The sequence below is a fragment of the Eriocheir sinensis genome, chromosome 57 (genome assembly GCF_024679095.1).
Source record: "Eriocheir sinensis breed Jianghai 21 chromosome 57, ASM2467909v1, whole genome shotgun sequence".
Lineage (NCBI taxonomy): Eukaryota > Metazoa > Arthropoda > Malacostraca > Decapoda > Varunidae > Eriocheir > Eriocheir sinensis.
The window spans coordinates 5188933-5203708 of record NC_066565.1 but is presented as its reverse complement, the minus strand read 5'-3'; the positions used below and the strand labels follow the sequence as shown (position 1 = coordinate 5203708).

The following is a 14776-nucleotide window of genomic DNA, read 5'->3' as shown; positions in this document are numbered from 1 at the left end:
TAAATACTAAACAGACAGACTTAACTACTACACTGCCAGTCTTCTTTAACCCGCGCGGCGCCGGCCATTACAACCCCAGACCTGTCTGTGGTGCCGACGATTTTTTTTTTTTTTTTTATGAGCTTTAAAAATCCTAAGCAATTGTAAGATAATGGAAAAACATGCAAAAAGTGGTTTAGCAAAGTGAAATTTTTTTTAAACCCACCTTATATATGTTGGTGTTGCCTCTCATTAGTGCTTATTAACCCTTTCCTTGCACACAGGACGGGACGCGACTGTCCCCTCAGGCGCAGTCAGGCAGCCCAATGGGGGGTCTCTTTTAACCTCTGTATCTCAAAAACTATTCATCACAGCTAAAAACCAAAAACACCATTGGAAAGAGGAGGTCCAGATCTATAGAAGTTGGTTATGTATGCCTCTCTTGCGAACGTACGTGCACGTTCAGGGAGTGTTGAATGTTGACACTTACGTCGGTGCGTGCGGGATGATCAGCCATATTGAGGGAACTGCGGACATCTCTCCTTCAGATTCTGGACTGCAATATTTACAACTATTTGGTCAAAGAATGAGTCAGGTGATAGGTGAAGCTATGCAAAAATGCCGCTATATTGGGCAAGAACATCCACCAGTTAATCGTCTGTAGATTTGCCGCGCTGGGCTGATATGATTTTCCACACAACACAAACAAACTCAGACACATCACAAACATACCCACGCAAACCATCCCACACCCAAACCCCTAACAACACCCTCCCTCCCCTCCTCTTCCCTCACAGGACGTCTTGGGCTGCCCCGTCTACACCTGTCTGGACGAGTGTGACAAGGCGGTGGCCGAGTACGCTAAGAGACACGGGGCCATGGGGATCCTCGGGCAGGACTCAGACTACATCATCTACAACACGGCCCACTACTACTTCTCCATCAACCACCTCAACCTGGAGACGCTGGACACGGTGATGTACGACAGGAACGCGCTGTGCCGTGTCCTGCATATCACCGTTGACCAGCTCCCCCTCTTGTCCTGCCTCATTGGTGGGTCCTGGTGTGGCTGTGGGGTGTGTGAGAGAAAGCGTTCATGTGTATTTACCTTGGTGTATTTGTGTGTATGTTGTAGTGTCATTTTTTACTGGCTCGCCTTCCTTGCTGTCCTGTTTTGTTGGTGGGTGTGGATATGGGTGTGTATGGGTGTGGAGGGGGATATGGGAGCTGGGATGTGGGTGTGAAGGGTGGCTTGTGTGTATGCAGGGGTGAAAGTAAGCCAGTACGCAGTGTTACGCTGTACCGGTAAGAGATATACAGCCATCTACAACTGGTACGCGGGGGTATGCTTTTGAAGACACAACTTTCACCCCTGGCTACCTACCAGGTGATAGGATTTGTTTGTAAACATGAAACGCTCGTATTGCAAAGTAGCTCATTGTATTTGGCGGATTTCTAGCAGATTTGGATACCCAGTCTTGAGCATTTTCGTCCATCAGAGTCGACAGCACTGCCTGAGTGGCTCGCATTCTCAGTTTCTCACGGGTTCTAGATGAGATGAGTGGTGTCCAGTGTCGCGTGCACAGGGGTCCACTGTACCGGGAAGAGATATACAGCCGTCTACAGCTGGGACGCAGGGGTACACTTTTGAAGACAGTACCGCCAAGAATCTAATCTTACTTTCACCCCTGTTTGATGGATGTGTGTGTGGGTTTGTGTCTTTCCTTACCAGCGTCTTCTCCTGTCTTATTGGTGGGTGGTTTTGAGTGCAGTGGGACAGAATGTGTGTGTGTGCGTGTGTGTGTATTCACCTAGTTGTGTTTTGTCTCCTCACACTCCCTTCGTACACCACTCCCCCATCATCACCACCAAGGATTGACACACCACCCTCACCATCTTCATTCCTTAACACCCTTTCATCACCATTCACCACCACTATCACTAATAAGCATTTTTATTTATTTTTTATTTTATTTTTATTTTTTATTTTTTTTTTTTTTTACAGCAAAGGAGACAGCTCAAGGGCTCAAAAGAAAAGCAATGAAAAAAAAAAAGCCCACTACTTACTGCCCCTAAAAAGATTACTCACCGCACACACACATACGAGGCTTTTTTTCTATATCTTTTTTTTCTTTCCTTTGAACCTCCTTCTTTGCTATATAAACAAAAAAACAAAACAATTTACTCCACTCATACTCATTGCTATTTTCTGCCCCTTCACTGTATTGCCCGAAATCCATTGACCTCTTCATGTCACAAAGCACTCAAGAAATTAATCCGTACCCAAAATGACCTTCTGGTGCTGTGGATCAAACCATCTCCTCTTCCAGTCTGGCTAGAAGAGTAACCACCTTAACCCAGTAGCAGCGGGGATCATGCTCCTTAATGGTCCCTCTAAGCGAGAACAATGAGAAAAGATCATCTCTCACACAAGCGATTTCAAAATATATATCAAAGCATTTGTGATCAGTTTATGTATCATCTATTTTGATGGGTTTATATCATGGCACAAATTTGGCCCGTCGCTGCTACACGGTAAAGCCACAAATTTGGCCCGTCACTGCTACACAGTAAAGCCACAAATTTGGCCCGTCGCTGCTACACAGTAAAGCCACAAATTTGGCCTGTCGCTGGTACACGGTAAAGCACAAATTTGGCCCATCACTCCTACATGGTAAAGCCCCAAATTTGGCCCGTCACTGCTACATGTTAAAGCTACAAATTTGGCCCATCGCTGCTACACGGTAAAGCCACAAATTTGGCCCATCACTGCTACATGTTAAAGCTACAAATTTGGCCCGTCGCTGCTACACGGTAAAGCCACAAATTTGGCCCGTCGCTGCTACACAGTAAAGCCACAAATTTGGCCCGTCACTGCTACACGGTAAAGCCACAAATTTGGCCCATCACTGCTACACGGTAAAGCCACAAATTTGGCCCGTCGCTGCTACACGGTAAAGCCACAAATTTGGCCCGTCGCTGCTACACGGTAAAGCCACAAATTTGGCCCATCACTGCTACACGGTAAAGCCACAAATTTGGCCCATCACTGCTACACGGTAAAGCCACAAATTTGGCCTGTCGCTGCTACACGGTAAAGCCACAAATTTGGCCCGTCGCTGCTACACGGTAAAGCCACAAATTTGGCCCATCACTGCTACACGGTAAAGCCACAAACTTGGCCCCTCACTGCTTCACGGTAAAGCCACAAATTTGGCCTGTCGCTGCTACACGGTAAAGCCACAAATTTGGCCCATCACTGCTACACGGTAAAGCCACAAATTTGGCCCATCACTGCTACACGGTAAAGCCACAAATTTGGCCCGTCGCTGCTACACGGTAAAGCCACAAATTTGGCCCGTCGCTGCTACCGGGTTAACTGAGTGTGTTTTGGAAGGTGACTCTGCATCTGATGGGTCCACGACATCACAACCACTTACTCTCTACTGATCCTTCCCACTCCACCTCACCATCACTCCTTTTATTTCCACTACCATATGCTCCTACTCCACCACTCCACCATCACTCCCTTTGCTTTTGGGTGGCTGTTCTGATACCCTACGGCCCTGTCCACCCAGCAGTGAATGGGTACCAGGTATTAATCGGGGGTTGTGTCCTATATGTAACTCCTCCCCCTTCTGTCTCTCTCCGGCATATGACCACAGATGTTGCGCCGACTAAACGAAACTTTCCAACTTTCCCTACCATTCTCCACCACTCCTCCGCCACTCCGCAGGTAACGACGTCATCCACCAAGAGGACCTGCTGCTCTTCCACCAACAGACACTCAAGATATCCATGCATCACCTCCACCGCCACCACAACCGCCCCCCGCCAGAGATTCTCATTCCCAAGGTGGCAACATTTATCAACAACCAGCCGCCGATGGAACAACTCAACCAGCAACTCCCTTCCCTGGCCAGGTACGGAGGGGCCGGGATGGCGTGTGGGGGTGTTATGAGGTTGTAGTGGGGGGGAGGATTCTTGGGGTGTAGAAGATGGGTTTGGGGTTGAGAATGGGTTTTTGAAGTGCATGTAGTGAGGTGAGGTTGTGAACTTGTAAGGGGGGTGTTATGAGGTTGTTGGGGGTTGTAGAAGATAGGTTTTGGGGTTGAGAATGAGTATTTGAAGTGCGTGTAGGGAGGTGAGGTTGTGAGCTTGTAAGGGGGGATGTTATGAGGTTGTTGGAATGTTCTTGGGGTTGTAGAAGATGGGTTTGGGGTTAAGTATTAGTTTGTGAAGTGTGTGTTGGGAGGTGAGGTTGTGAACTTGTAAGGGGGAGGGGTGTTATGAGGTTGTTGGGGGGTTGTTCTTGGGGTATAGAAGATAGGTTTGGGGTTAAGAATGTGTTTGTGAGGTTGTGAACTTGTAAGGGGGGGTTGTTATGAGGTTCCTCCTTCTCCTCTTCCTTCCTCTTCCTCCTCCTTTCCTTATTCCTCCATTTGTCCCTTCTTCTTCTCTTCCTCCTCCTGTTCCTGTTCCTCCTCTGTTTGTCTCTATTCCTTCCCCTCTTCTTCCTCCTCCTTCCTCTTCCTCCTCCTTTCCTTATTCCTTCATTTGTGTCTTCTTCTCTTCCTCCTCTTTTTGTCTCTCTTCCTTCTTCTCCTCTTCCTCCTGGTGTCTTTATTCCTCCCTCTGTCTCATGTCCCTTCTCCTCCTCCTCCTCCTCCTCCTCCTTCTCTTCATCTTACTTGTCTCCATTCTTCCTCTATGCATCCCTTCTCCTTCTTCTTCTCCTCTTCTTCCTAATTCTGTCTATTCCATTTTCTGTCCCTCCTCCTCCTCTTCATCTTACTTCTGTTCCCATTCTGCTGCTATTCATCCCTCCTCCTCCTTCTCTTCTTCCTTCTCTCTATTCCTCTTTCTGTCCCTCCTCCTGCTCCTCTTTCTCCTTCTCTCTATTCCTCTTTCTGTCCCTCCTCCTGCTCCTCTTTCTCCTCCCTATTCCTCTTTCTGTCCCTCCTATCCCTCCTTCACCACCTCCTCCTCCTCCTCCTCAGGGTTGTTCTGCGAGATGAGAACCGTGCCCATCTGCTGGCGGAGGGAATAGGCATGTATCAGCTGGACATTGAAGCGCCCTGCGAGTACACCAACCAGCCCACAGACACTGAGGTACGGGGCTGCGGGGCTCCTCTGAGAACGCGGACCTTTGTTTTTGTGTAGAGTAGAAGTGTGTGTTCAGCTTATTGATAGTATAGTTGTAGTGTTTGAAGTCTGTTTATACCGTGTTGAATGTAAGTGTGTGTTGTGTAATGTTGAAAATAAGTGTGTTGATTATCATTTTATACAGTTGTTTTTAAGTGTGCGTAGTCAGTTTATACAGTCTTTGATTAGTGTGTGTATAGTTTATTCATTCAGTCTGTAAGGTTGAATATAAGTGTTTAGTTTAGTACTCATAGTCTTTGTTGTGTTGAGTAAGTGTGTTGAGTATATTTTAACAGTTTTTCATTAATTTTATCATGTAAGAGGTGGGATATTTTTGTTGTTGTGGTAAATTTGAAATGTACTTACACACACACACACACACACACACACACACACACACACATACACACAGATGAATGTAACAACGACACACACTCTTACGCACGCACACACATTCTCACACACACACAACACAACGCGAGACACACACACACAACACACACCTCATGCACACACTCTCACACACACACAACACAACACAAGACACACACACACAACACACACCTCACGCACACACACACACAACACACACCTCACGCACACACTCTCACACACACACAACACAACGCAAGACACACACACACAACACACACCTCACGCACACACTCTCACACACACACAACACACACCTCACGCACACACTCTCACACACACACAACACAACGCAAGACACACACACACAACACACACCTCACGCACACACTCTCACACACACACAACACAACACGAGACATACACACACAACACACACCTCACCTCCCCCCCCTTTCTTTTCTCTCCTCTACTTTCTTTTTTCAATTTGACCTTTTCTTTTGTCCTTCCTTTCCTCCTCTTCCTTATCTCTCCTCTTCTTTCTTTTATTAATTTGACCTTTTCTTTTGTCTTTTTTCCTTTCCTTCCTCCTCCTTCATTTTGTCCCTCTTCTTTCTTTTTTAATTCATCCTTTTCTTTCATTTTCCTCCTCCTCCTCCTCCTCACCTCGCAACACACTCACGACACAATACAGCACAACACTCGTCTGCATACACCATACCACCCCACAGCACAACACAACACCCCCGCCCACAACGCACAAACACACAATACAGCACAACACTCAACTGCTTACACCATACCACCCCCCAACACAACACCCCCAGCCCCACAACACACAAACACACAATACAGCACAGCACTCGACTCCATACACCATACCACCCCACAGCACAACACAACACCCCCGCCCCACAACACACAAACACACAATACAGCACAACACTCAACTGCATCCACCATACCACCCCACAGCACAACACAACACCCCCGCCCCACAACACACAAACACACAATACAGCACAACACTCGTCTGCATCCACCACGCCACCCCACAGCACAACACAACACCCCCGCCCACAACACACAAACACACAATACAGCACAACACTCGACTGCATCCACCACGCCACCCCACAGCACAACACAACACCCCCAGCCCCACAACACAATACACCACAACACACTCGTCTGCATCCACCACGCCACCCCACAGCACAACACAACACCCCCGCCCACAACACACAAACACACAATACAGCACAACACTCAACTGCATCCACCACGCCACCCCACAGCACAACACAACGCCCAGCCCCACAACACAATACACCACAACACACTCGTCTGCATCCACCACGCCACCCCACAGCACAACACAACACCCCCGCCCACAACACACAAACACACAATACAGCACAACACTCGTCTGCATACACCACGCCACCCCACAGCACAACACAACACCCCCGCCCACAACACACAAACACACAATACAGCACAACACTCAACTGCATACACCACGCCACCCCACAGCACAACACAACACCCCCGCCCACAATACACAAACACACAATACAGCACAACACTCGTCTGCATACACCACGCCACCCCACAGCACAACACAACACCCCCGCCCACAACACACAAACACACAATACAGCACAACACTCGTCTGCATCCACTACGCCACCCCACAGCACAACACAACACCCCCGCCCCACAACACACAAACACACAATACAGCACAACACTCAACTGCATACACCACGCCACCCCACAGCACAACACAACACCCCCGCCCACAATACACAAACACACAATACAGCACAACACTCGTCTGCATCCACTATACCACCCCACAGCACAACACAACACCCCCGCCCACAACACACAAACACACAATACAGCACAACACTCAACTGCATCCACCATACCACCCCACAGCACAACACAACACCCCCGCCCACAACACACAAACACACAATACAGCACAACACTCGTCTGCATCCACCACGCCACCCCACAGCACAACACAACACCCCCGCCCACAACACACAAACACACAATACAGCACAACACTCGTCTGCATACACCACGCCACCCCACAGCACAACACAACACCCCCACCCACAACACACAAACACACAATACAGCACAACACTCGTCTGCATCCACCATACCACCCCACAGCACAACACAACACCCCCGCCCACAACACACAATCACTCATTTCTCACCATCCCAGTAGGGTATGGACATTATGGAACGAGTGCACCTCAGACACATCAACTCTGAGCTCGGCCGCCACTTGTTTGCCATCCTGCGCGGCGAGTCCTACGAGTCGTCCACCACCCTGGAGGACTACACGTCGAACCTTCCCTCCGGCGCCATCGTGTTCCAGCCGCTGCGGTCAAGGGTGTATCGCATCCTGCAGAAGTCGGCTAAAGGTAAGACATCCGTTAATATTTTTTTTTTTTTTTATACGTATTAATTTTTATTTCCGTGTGACGTGTTCTTGTTGGTGCCGTTCCTTGCCCCGAATTTCCATATATCTGCGTTTTTTTATCTATTTCATGTAGGTGAGAATTTTGGTGATGTTAGTAAAGGGTAAGACTTTTATTTTTTTCATTTTTTTTATGCCGTTCCTTGTCCCGAATTCCCATATCTGCTTTTTTTTCCTTCTATTTCATGCTTTTTTTTTTTATTAATTGTAGGTGTAAATTTTTGTTATGTCAGCAAGGGGTAAGATTTTTTTTTTTTTTTTTTTTTTTTTTAAGGCGTTCTTTGCCCCGAATTTCCATATCTGCGTTTTTTTTTTATCTATTTCATGTTTTTTTTTCATATATTTTTTGTAGGTGTAAATTTTTGTTATGTCAGCAAGGGGTAAGATATTTATTTATTTATTTTTTATTTATTTATTTATTTATTTTTAAGGCGTTCTTTGCCCCGAATTTCCATATCTGCGTTTTTTTATCTATTTCATGTTTTTTTTTATATATATTTTTTGTAGGTGTAAATTTTTGTGATGTCAGCAAGGGGTAAGATATCTTTTTTATGGTGTGTTTATTTTTTGGTCCTTCTCAGCATTTTTCGTCTTTTTTGTCGGTACGTATAGAGTTTTGTTGTGCCAGCAAAGGGTAAGACATCCATTCTGTTTATCTTTTTCGTTTTTAGTATCCTATGGCGTTCCTTGTCCCAAATTTCCCCATCAGCTTTCATTTTTGTCTATTTCGTATTTTTTTATCGATATTGCAAGTGTAGATTTTTGTTATGTTGTGTCAGGAAAGGGTAAGGCGTCCATTCTGTTCATTCGTTCGTTTTTATTATCCCGTGGTGTGTTATTCAATGCTACGGTCCTTGCCTTGAATTCCCATATATCCTTTATTTGTCGTTCTTCAGATTTCAGTTGTCCCCTTTTTATATTTTTTTCCCCTTCCATTCGGTTAATCTATTTACTATTTTTTGTTGTATAATGGTGTGTTCCTTGCCCTGAATTTCCCTATGCCCTTTTTTTTGGTCCTTTTCAGCATTTTTCGTCTTTTTTGTCGGTACGTATAGAGTTTTGTTGTGCCAGCAAAGGGTAAGACATCCATTCTGTTTATCTTTTTCGTTTTTTTAATCCTATGGCGTTTCTTGTCCCAAATTTCCCTATCGGCTTTCAGTTTTGTCTATTTCGTATTTTTTTATCGATATTGCAAGTGTAGATTTTTGTTATGTTGCGTCGGGAAAGGGTAAGGCGTCCATTCTGTTCATTTGTTCATTTTTATTATCCTGTGGTGTGTTATTCAATGCTACGGTCCTTGCCTTGAATTCCCATATATCCTTTATTTGTCGTTCTTCAGATTTCAGTTGTTCTCATTTTATAATATTTTCCCCTTCAAGAAATGTCGCTTTTCTGAGAGGTATACTTTACGGTTCACATGCGCAGTGGCAAAGTTAGTTTCTTCGATATATTTTTTCATAATTCAAGGCGTCAAATTTTGTCCCATTATTTTTTTAAGCGAGTGGCTGGGGATAGGTGTTTGTTTTTCTCTTTCTTTTTTGTTTATTTTTGGGTGGCAGTGATTTTGCGCCATTTATAGTCCATTTGTGTGTGTGTGTGTTTTCTCTAGCCTTGTAAACTTTTTCTAGTGTCCTTTTTCCTAATCCGTGTTTTTGTGCATAGTAAATATTTCCCTTTTCTGTACATGTCTGTCCGTGTGTGTGAGTGTCTGTAGGTGTGTTTGTCCCCTTCTAAACTTCCCCTGGTGTTCTGTTCCCTAATTTCTCTAGCCTTGTAAACTTTTCCCTGTGTCCTTTTTCCTAATCCGTGTTTTTGTGCATAGTAAATATTTCCCTTTTCTGTACATGTCCGTCCGTGTGTGTGTCTGTAGGTGTGTTTGTCCCCCTCTAAACTTCCCCTGGTGTTCTGTTCCCTAGCTTTTGTCTGTGATGTTGATGTTTATTTTTTATCATTTCTTTTCAGTGTGACAAAAGAAAGCACGGCATTTTTCCTGCTGATTATATTCTCTTTTTAGTGCAGTGTGTGTGTGGGTGCCTGTTATAACCTTTTCTAGTTCTTAGTTCATCCTCCTCCTCCTCCTCCTGCTGCCAAGTTTATTTGTACACCAAAAGTCTGTTAATCCATGAGCTTTTATATAGTTTCCCTCACTCCAGACTTCAGACCACTTTTTTCGTGACAATTTTTTTGTTAAAGAATTAAGACTGTCGGTGTTTGATAAGTACAGTGGCCTCATGTCCAATGTGGGACTTAAGTCAGAGATCACATCATGTTGGACGAAATTTGTGTTTTGGAGAGTTTCTGAAAATACTTAAAAAAATACAGTAAAAATCAATAAAGAACCATCATGGGTGTGGGGGCAGGCAGACTGGTCAGTTCTGTGCATTACATTACCACCTGCTCATATTACTGGCCGGCGTCCCACACCATACAGCAGGCTGACTGGCTGAGTGGACGGGTGCAGTGTGCCATGGATAATCTTTCCATATGTTACATAAATCTCTGTGGATTTTGGCCTCGTGTCAACTTGGTTTGTTGCACGCTGAGCCATTAAAATGTGTCACAATAATTTGTTTTAAATACTTGTCATAAAAATGCTGCATTGGACATGAAACACAATGACTCGTTGGGTGCGAGGCCGCTGTGTAATTCCTGGCTTACAAGTGTGTTGACAATTGGTTCAGGCTTCAAGCCTTGACAGTCCTGTTTGCCCGAAATCTGACGACTGGAGTATTTTACTAATAGAGTTTAGATTAAAGGATTTTGTACGTAATTCATTCAGAGGAAAAAATAAGAATTTCCAGTTTGTCTAAATTCTGACGATTGTATTTCTTTACTGTTAAGACACAGATTGCAGACTTTTGGTGGCAGTTCATCTCTGTGTGTAGTGCAGTGCAGTGTTCCCTTCCTCCGCTGAATGTGTGTTGGCTGTACAAGGACATTGAAATGCAGACTTTTTTTGCCTCAATCTTTTGCTCTAATTTTGACCAAGATTTTCAAGAGATAGTTTTTTGTTTTAATTGATTTATTTATATTTTTTTATTTATTGTTAGTAAATGTGTTTCTGAGAGGTCTTAAAACAGTGACGCCTCAGAGCGACAAACATGAGCAATTTTAGTGTGAACCTTTTTTTCATATTTAGTTGGAAGACATTTTTTCACTTGTAGACCACAGAACAAACTTTATTATTATTATTATTATCATTATTATTATTATTATTATCATTATTATTATTATTATTATTATTATTATTATTATTATTATTGTTATTATTATTATTATTATTGGTGTTGTTGCTCCCATGTATTAGTTAAGTCAATTGTATTCTGAGGAAGCTGTGGTTATTTTATCAGAGAGAGTCACTATAATTCAAAAAGAGAGAGACATAAGTTCATTGAAGCTAAACATTTACTTTAAGTTTAATTAATGGAGACTTAAGTAAAGTTCCACTGTTTCCACTAAAAGCAAAGATGGTAGGAGAAAGACAACATTATGATTATTCCACTATTATCCTTTTTGCTATTAGTATCATTATTCTTATTCAACTTATTCTTATTATCATTGTTATTGTTGCAGCTATGATCGGTATTTGTCTTCTTGTTTGCCTCCCCATGTGTGTGATGCTCAGTTTTGTGTCTTGTGAGTGGTGTGGAAGAGACCCCACCATGGCCTCCCCTCCCTGTCCCTGTGCTCCCTCCTGCACAATGGCGCGGTGCTCTGATAAACCCTTCATACTTGTGTTCTTTATGTCCGCTGACCGTGCCATCAAAACACTATCGTACTGGACTTTATTTTTATGTACGCACACTCAAAACTGTCAGTGTATGTCTTGGGGAAAATTTTGTTACTCCTTCAGGAAAACTTGTCACTCCTCAGCTGGTGGATTCTAATACCTTCCTCTTGCTCCGAACCCTGCTGGCAGCCATGCATTCATAAGGCCGCTGAGTACCACCTGCCATCCACATGATCTCACTCACTCTTAGCAGCCAGGCACACGTACAAGCTCCCCCAGACATGGCAATCTGTACCGAACATTTACCAAACCACTGAGCCGGCCTCTGCGATAATTTTTTTTACCATACACTCGGCCCTTGATTTAACGGATTAAAAGGTTGAAAATGTCCGTTGCTTGAAAATACAGTTTTGACTTTTCTAAAGCTGGTGTCACACTGGACAAATCTACCCAGCCTCCCTTCTAGCTCGGAACATTTTTTTATCATTATTATTATTATTATTATTTTTTTTTTTTATGATCCAGGCGGCCAGGCGCATGTGTGCTAGTGGCCCCGGCCACGCACCAGGATTGAGCAGCTGATGGGCAACTGATGATGGTGGTGGTGGTGATGGGTGTCGGCGGCATGGCCCCCGCATCGGCACCGCTCGGGCGGTGCTTTCCTTGGGGCCCATGTGTGTGTGGCTGTGTTTATTGTGGGCCCGGGCTCCTCAATTTGCTAATTCTTGTTTTCCACGAACTTCTTTCTTTTCTCCCATTTCTTCTTTTCAAAGAGAAGAGATGGGAGAAAGGAAAGGGGTCCCGTGCATCATGTGCAGGATGGGAATTGGCAAATTGAGAAGCCCAAACCCATAATAAACACACCCACACACACGCGGGCCCCGATGGGGATGTCGTTCGGGTGCCGCCGAAGCAGGGGCCTCGCCGCCGACACTCATCATCGCCATCACCGTCATCAGCCGCCCGTCAGCTGCTTGGGGCCAGGCCTGGCGCACGGCTGGGGGTGTCTGCACGTGTGCGTTTGGCTGGCCAGATGGGTGGCCAAGCGCAAGATGTTGACGGCTTTCAATTTTTCCCCATAAAGGCGGACACTCACTATACGATGCGTAATGTCGGGCGGCCAAAAAGTGGGCGGAGCTAGAGGCCATGAGGCAGTGTGTGTGTTTGTAATTTGTGCGTCGCGGCCTCATGACGCGGCCTGATGCCTTCTGTTTAGGGTTTTCATATTTCTAAAGCCAGTGTCACACTGGACAAATCTATGTCCGTTGAGATTTTGTCGTCCGTTAAATCCAAAATCCGTTAAATCGGGGTCCGTTAAATCGGGGTCCGTTAAATCGGGGTCCGTTAAATCGGGGTCCGTTAAATCGAGGGTCGAGTGTATATAGTAGAGAGACAGGCTGTGAGGCTGAATAAATTGTAGGCAAGTACTAGCTCATTGCCAGTATTTGGTGTGAGAGTGACCGGAAACAGTTTAAAGAAAAGTCAGTTAAATTCATGTGATGTCTCGCTGCTTTCCATGAAGTTAGACACCTCACTAACCCAAGTCAACACTCCCTCGTTACTGCCACTAACTCTTTTCTTTGTGGGAGCAGCATTAATTGGATGTTTTTTGTGCCCTTGAGCTTTTATTTATATATATTTTTTTTTTACATCAGACACGGCTCAAGGGCAATAAAAAGAGTACAAAAAGAGCCCGCTACTCGCCGCTCCTATAAAAGATAAAAGTAAAGAGTAAAGAGCTGCTTCCTTTACTGTTGAAAGGAAGCAGTAGAGGCCATAGATCTTCACACTTCTTTTCCACTTAGAGGGCTTCGTGGTGCAGTGGTTAGCACACTCGGCTCACAACCGAGAGAGCCCGGGTTCGATTCCCGGGCGGAGTGGAAAAATTTGGGCGGCTTTTCGGATACCCAGGTATTAATCGGGGGTTGTGTCCTGTCTCCTGGGATCTGTTCCTTCCTCCTATAATTCCTTCCCCTTCTGTCTCTCTCCGGCATATGACCACAGATGTTGTGCCGACTAAACGAAACTTTCCAACTTTCTTTTCCACTTCCTGCCATATGAAAGTCAAGGGGAGGTACAGAATGAGCAGTCTGGGTTTAGCCACCAAGGATGACAACAGTGGGTTTGAACACACAAGGAAACATTGCCAGAGTCTGCAGGGTAAACAGGATCAGGGACGCTGTGTTGTGGGCATGGAGGTAGAATTGGTGGAGGCGACATCAGCCCAATTAAGTGAATCCACCCAAGCTGTCATTTTTACGGCCAGGTGTCAGGTGTTGTCAGGTCAGGCTCCCTCTTAATGGGCTCGGCCAGGCTCGCCCACCCCCATCTTTTGGCCGTAAATTTGACAGTTCGTCGGCTTCACCTCAATGAATGGGATTAGCGGGCCGTGTCGACTCCACCAATTGTACCTCCATGGTTGTGGGTGCAGGAGGGTACAGGAGTTTTAGAAAGGGTCTGAATTGTGCTGTATCTGTAATAAGGACAGGCAAGAATTGGTTTACAGATGAGGTTAGCAGATGAGCAGTACAGACTTAGCAGCCGTTATATATGATTAAAAGACAAAAGGTCATATTCTTAAACCTTCCGGCGCCCAAGCACATACATTTAACAAGGCTTTCGTGGGATTTGTGGGCATTTCCAGGGGTAGTTTTGTGACCCTGGTGGTAGTCTGACCCTTCCTCTATACCGTGAATGTAAAGAAACACCCATGGAGACGCGTTTGATCTCTTATTTTGCCTTTAGAAATGATGGATGCAAGAGAAGGGAGCGTCTAACAATACCAACCAAAACCCCAAAAGAAATATTTAAAGGATTGTTTTGGCGTGCACGGGGAGCGGCATAAAGAACACAACAGCGGGAGTCTCGTGTTGTCGGCACTTGTGTTGTCTGTGCTGCGCCTTTTCCAGCGTGTGATTTTTATTTCCTCCTTTTTATTCCTCCTCTGCTTCTCCTTTTTTTTTATACGTTGTTCCTCCATTTTGGCAGCAAATGAACGGACATGCACGAACTCTTGTTTTGTGATGGTATTGTTGCCCTTAGCA

General features: G+C 45.1%; 1 protein-coding gene across 6 annotated transcripts in view; it reads left to right on the top strand.

Moving 5' to 3' along the window:
- Positions 1 to 14776, top strand: part of LOC126984702 (constitutive coactivator of peroxisome proliferator-activated receptor gamma-like) — a 53563-nt gene that overhangs the window by 14966 nt on the left and 23821 nt on the right. For all 6 annotated transcript variants that reach the window (XM_050838602.1, XM_050838599.1, XM_050838601.1 and 3 more), the window contains exons 5-8: positions 777 to 1032; positions 3716 to 3902; positions 4980 to 5091; positions 7748 to 7946. In XM_050838602.1, the coding sequence (XP_050694559.1) occupies positions 777 to 1032; positions 3716 to 3902; positions 4980 to 5091; positions 7748 to 7946 (754 nt within the window). The remainder of the gene's footprint in view (positions 1 to 776; positions 1033 to 3715; positions 3903 to 4979; positions 5092 to 7747; positions 7947 to 14776) is intronic.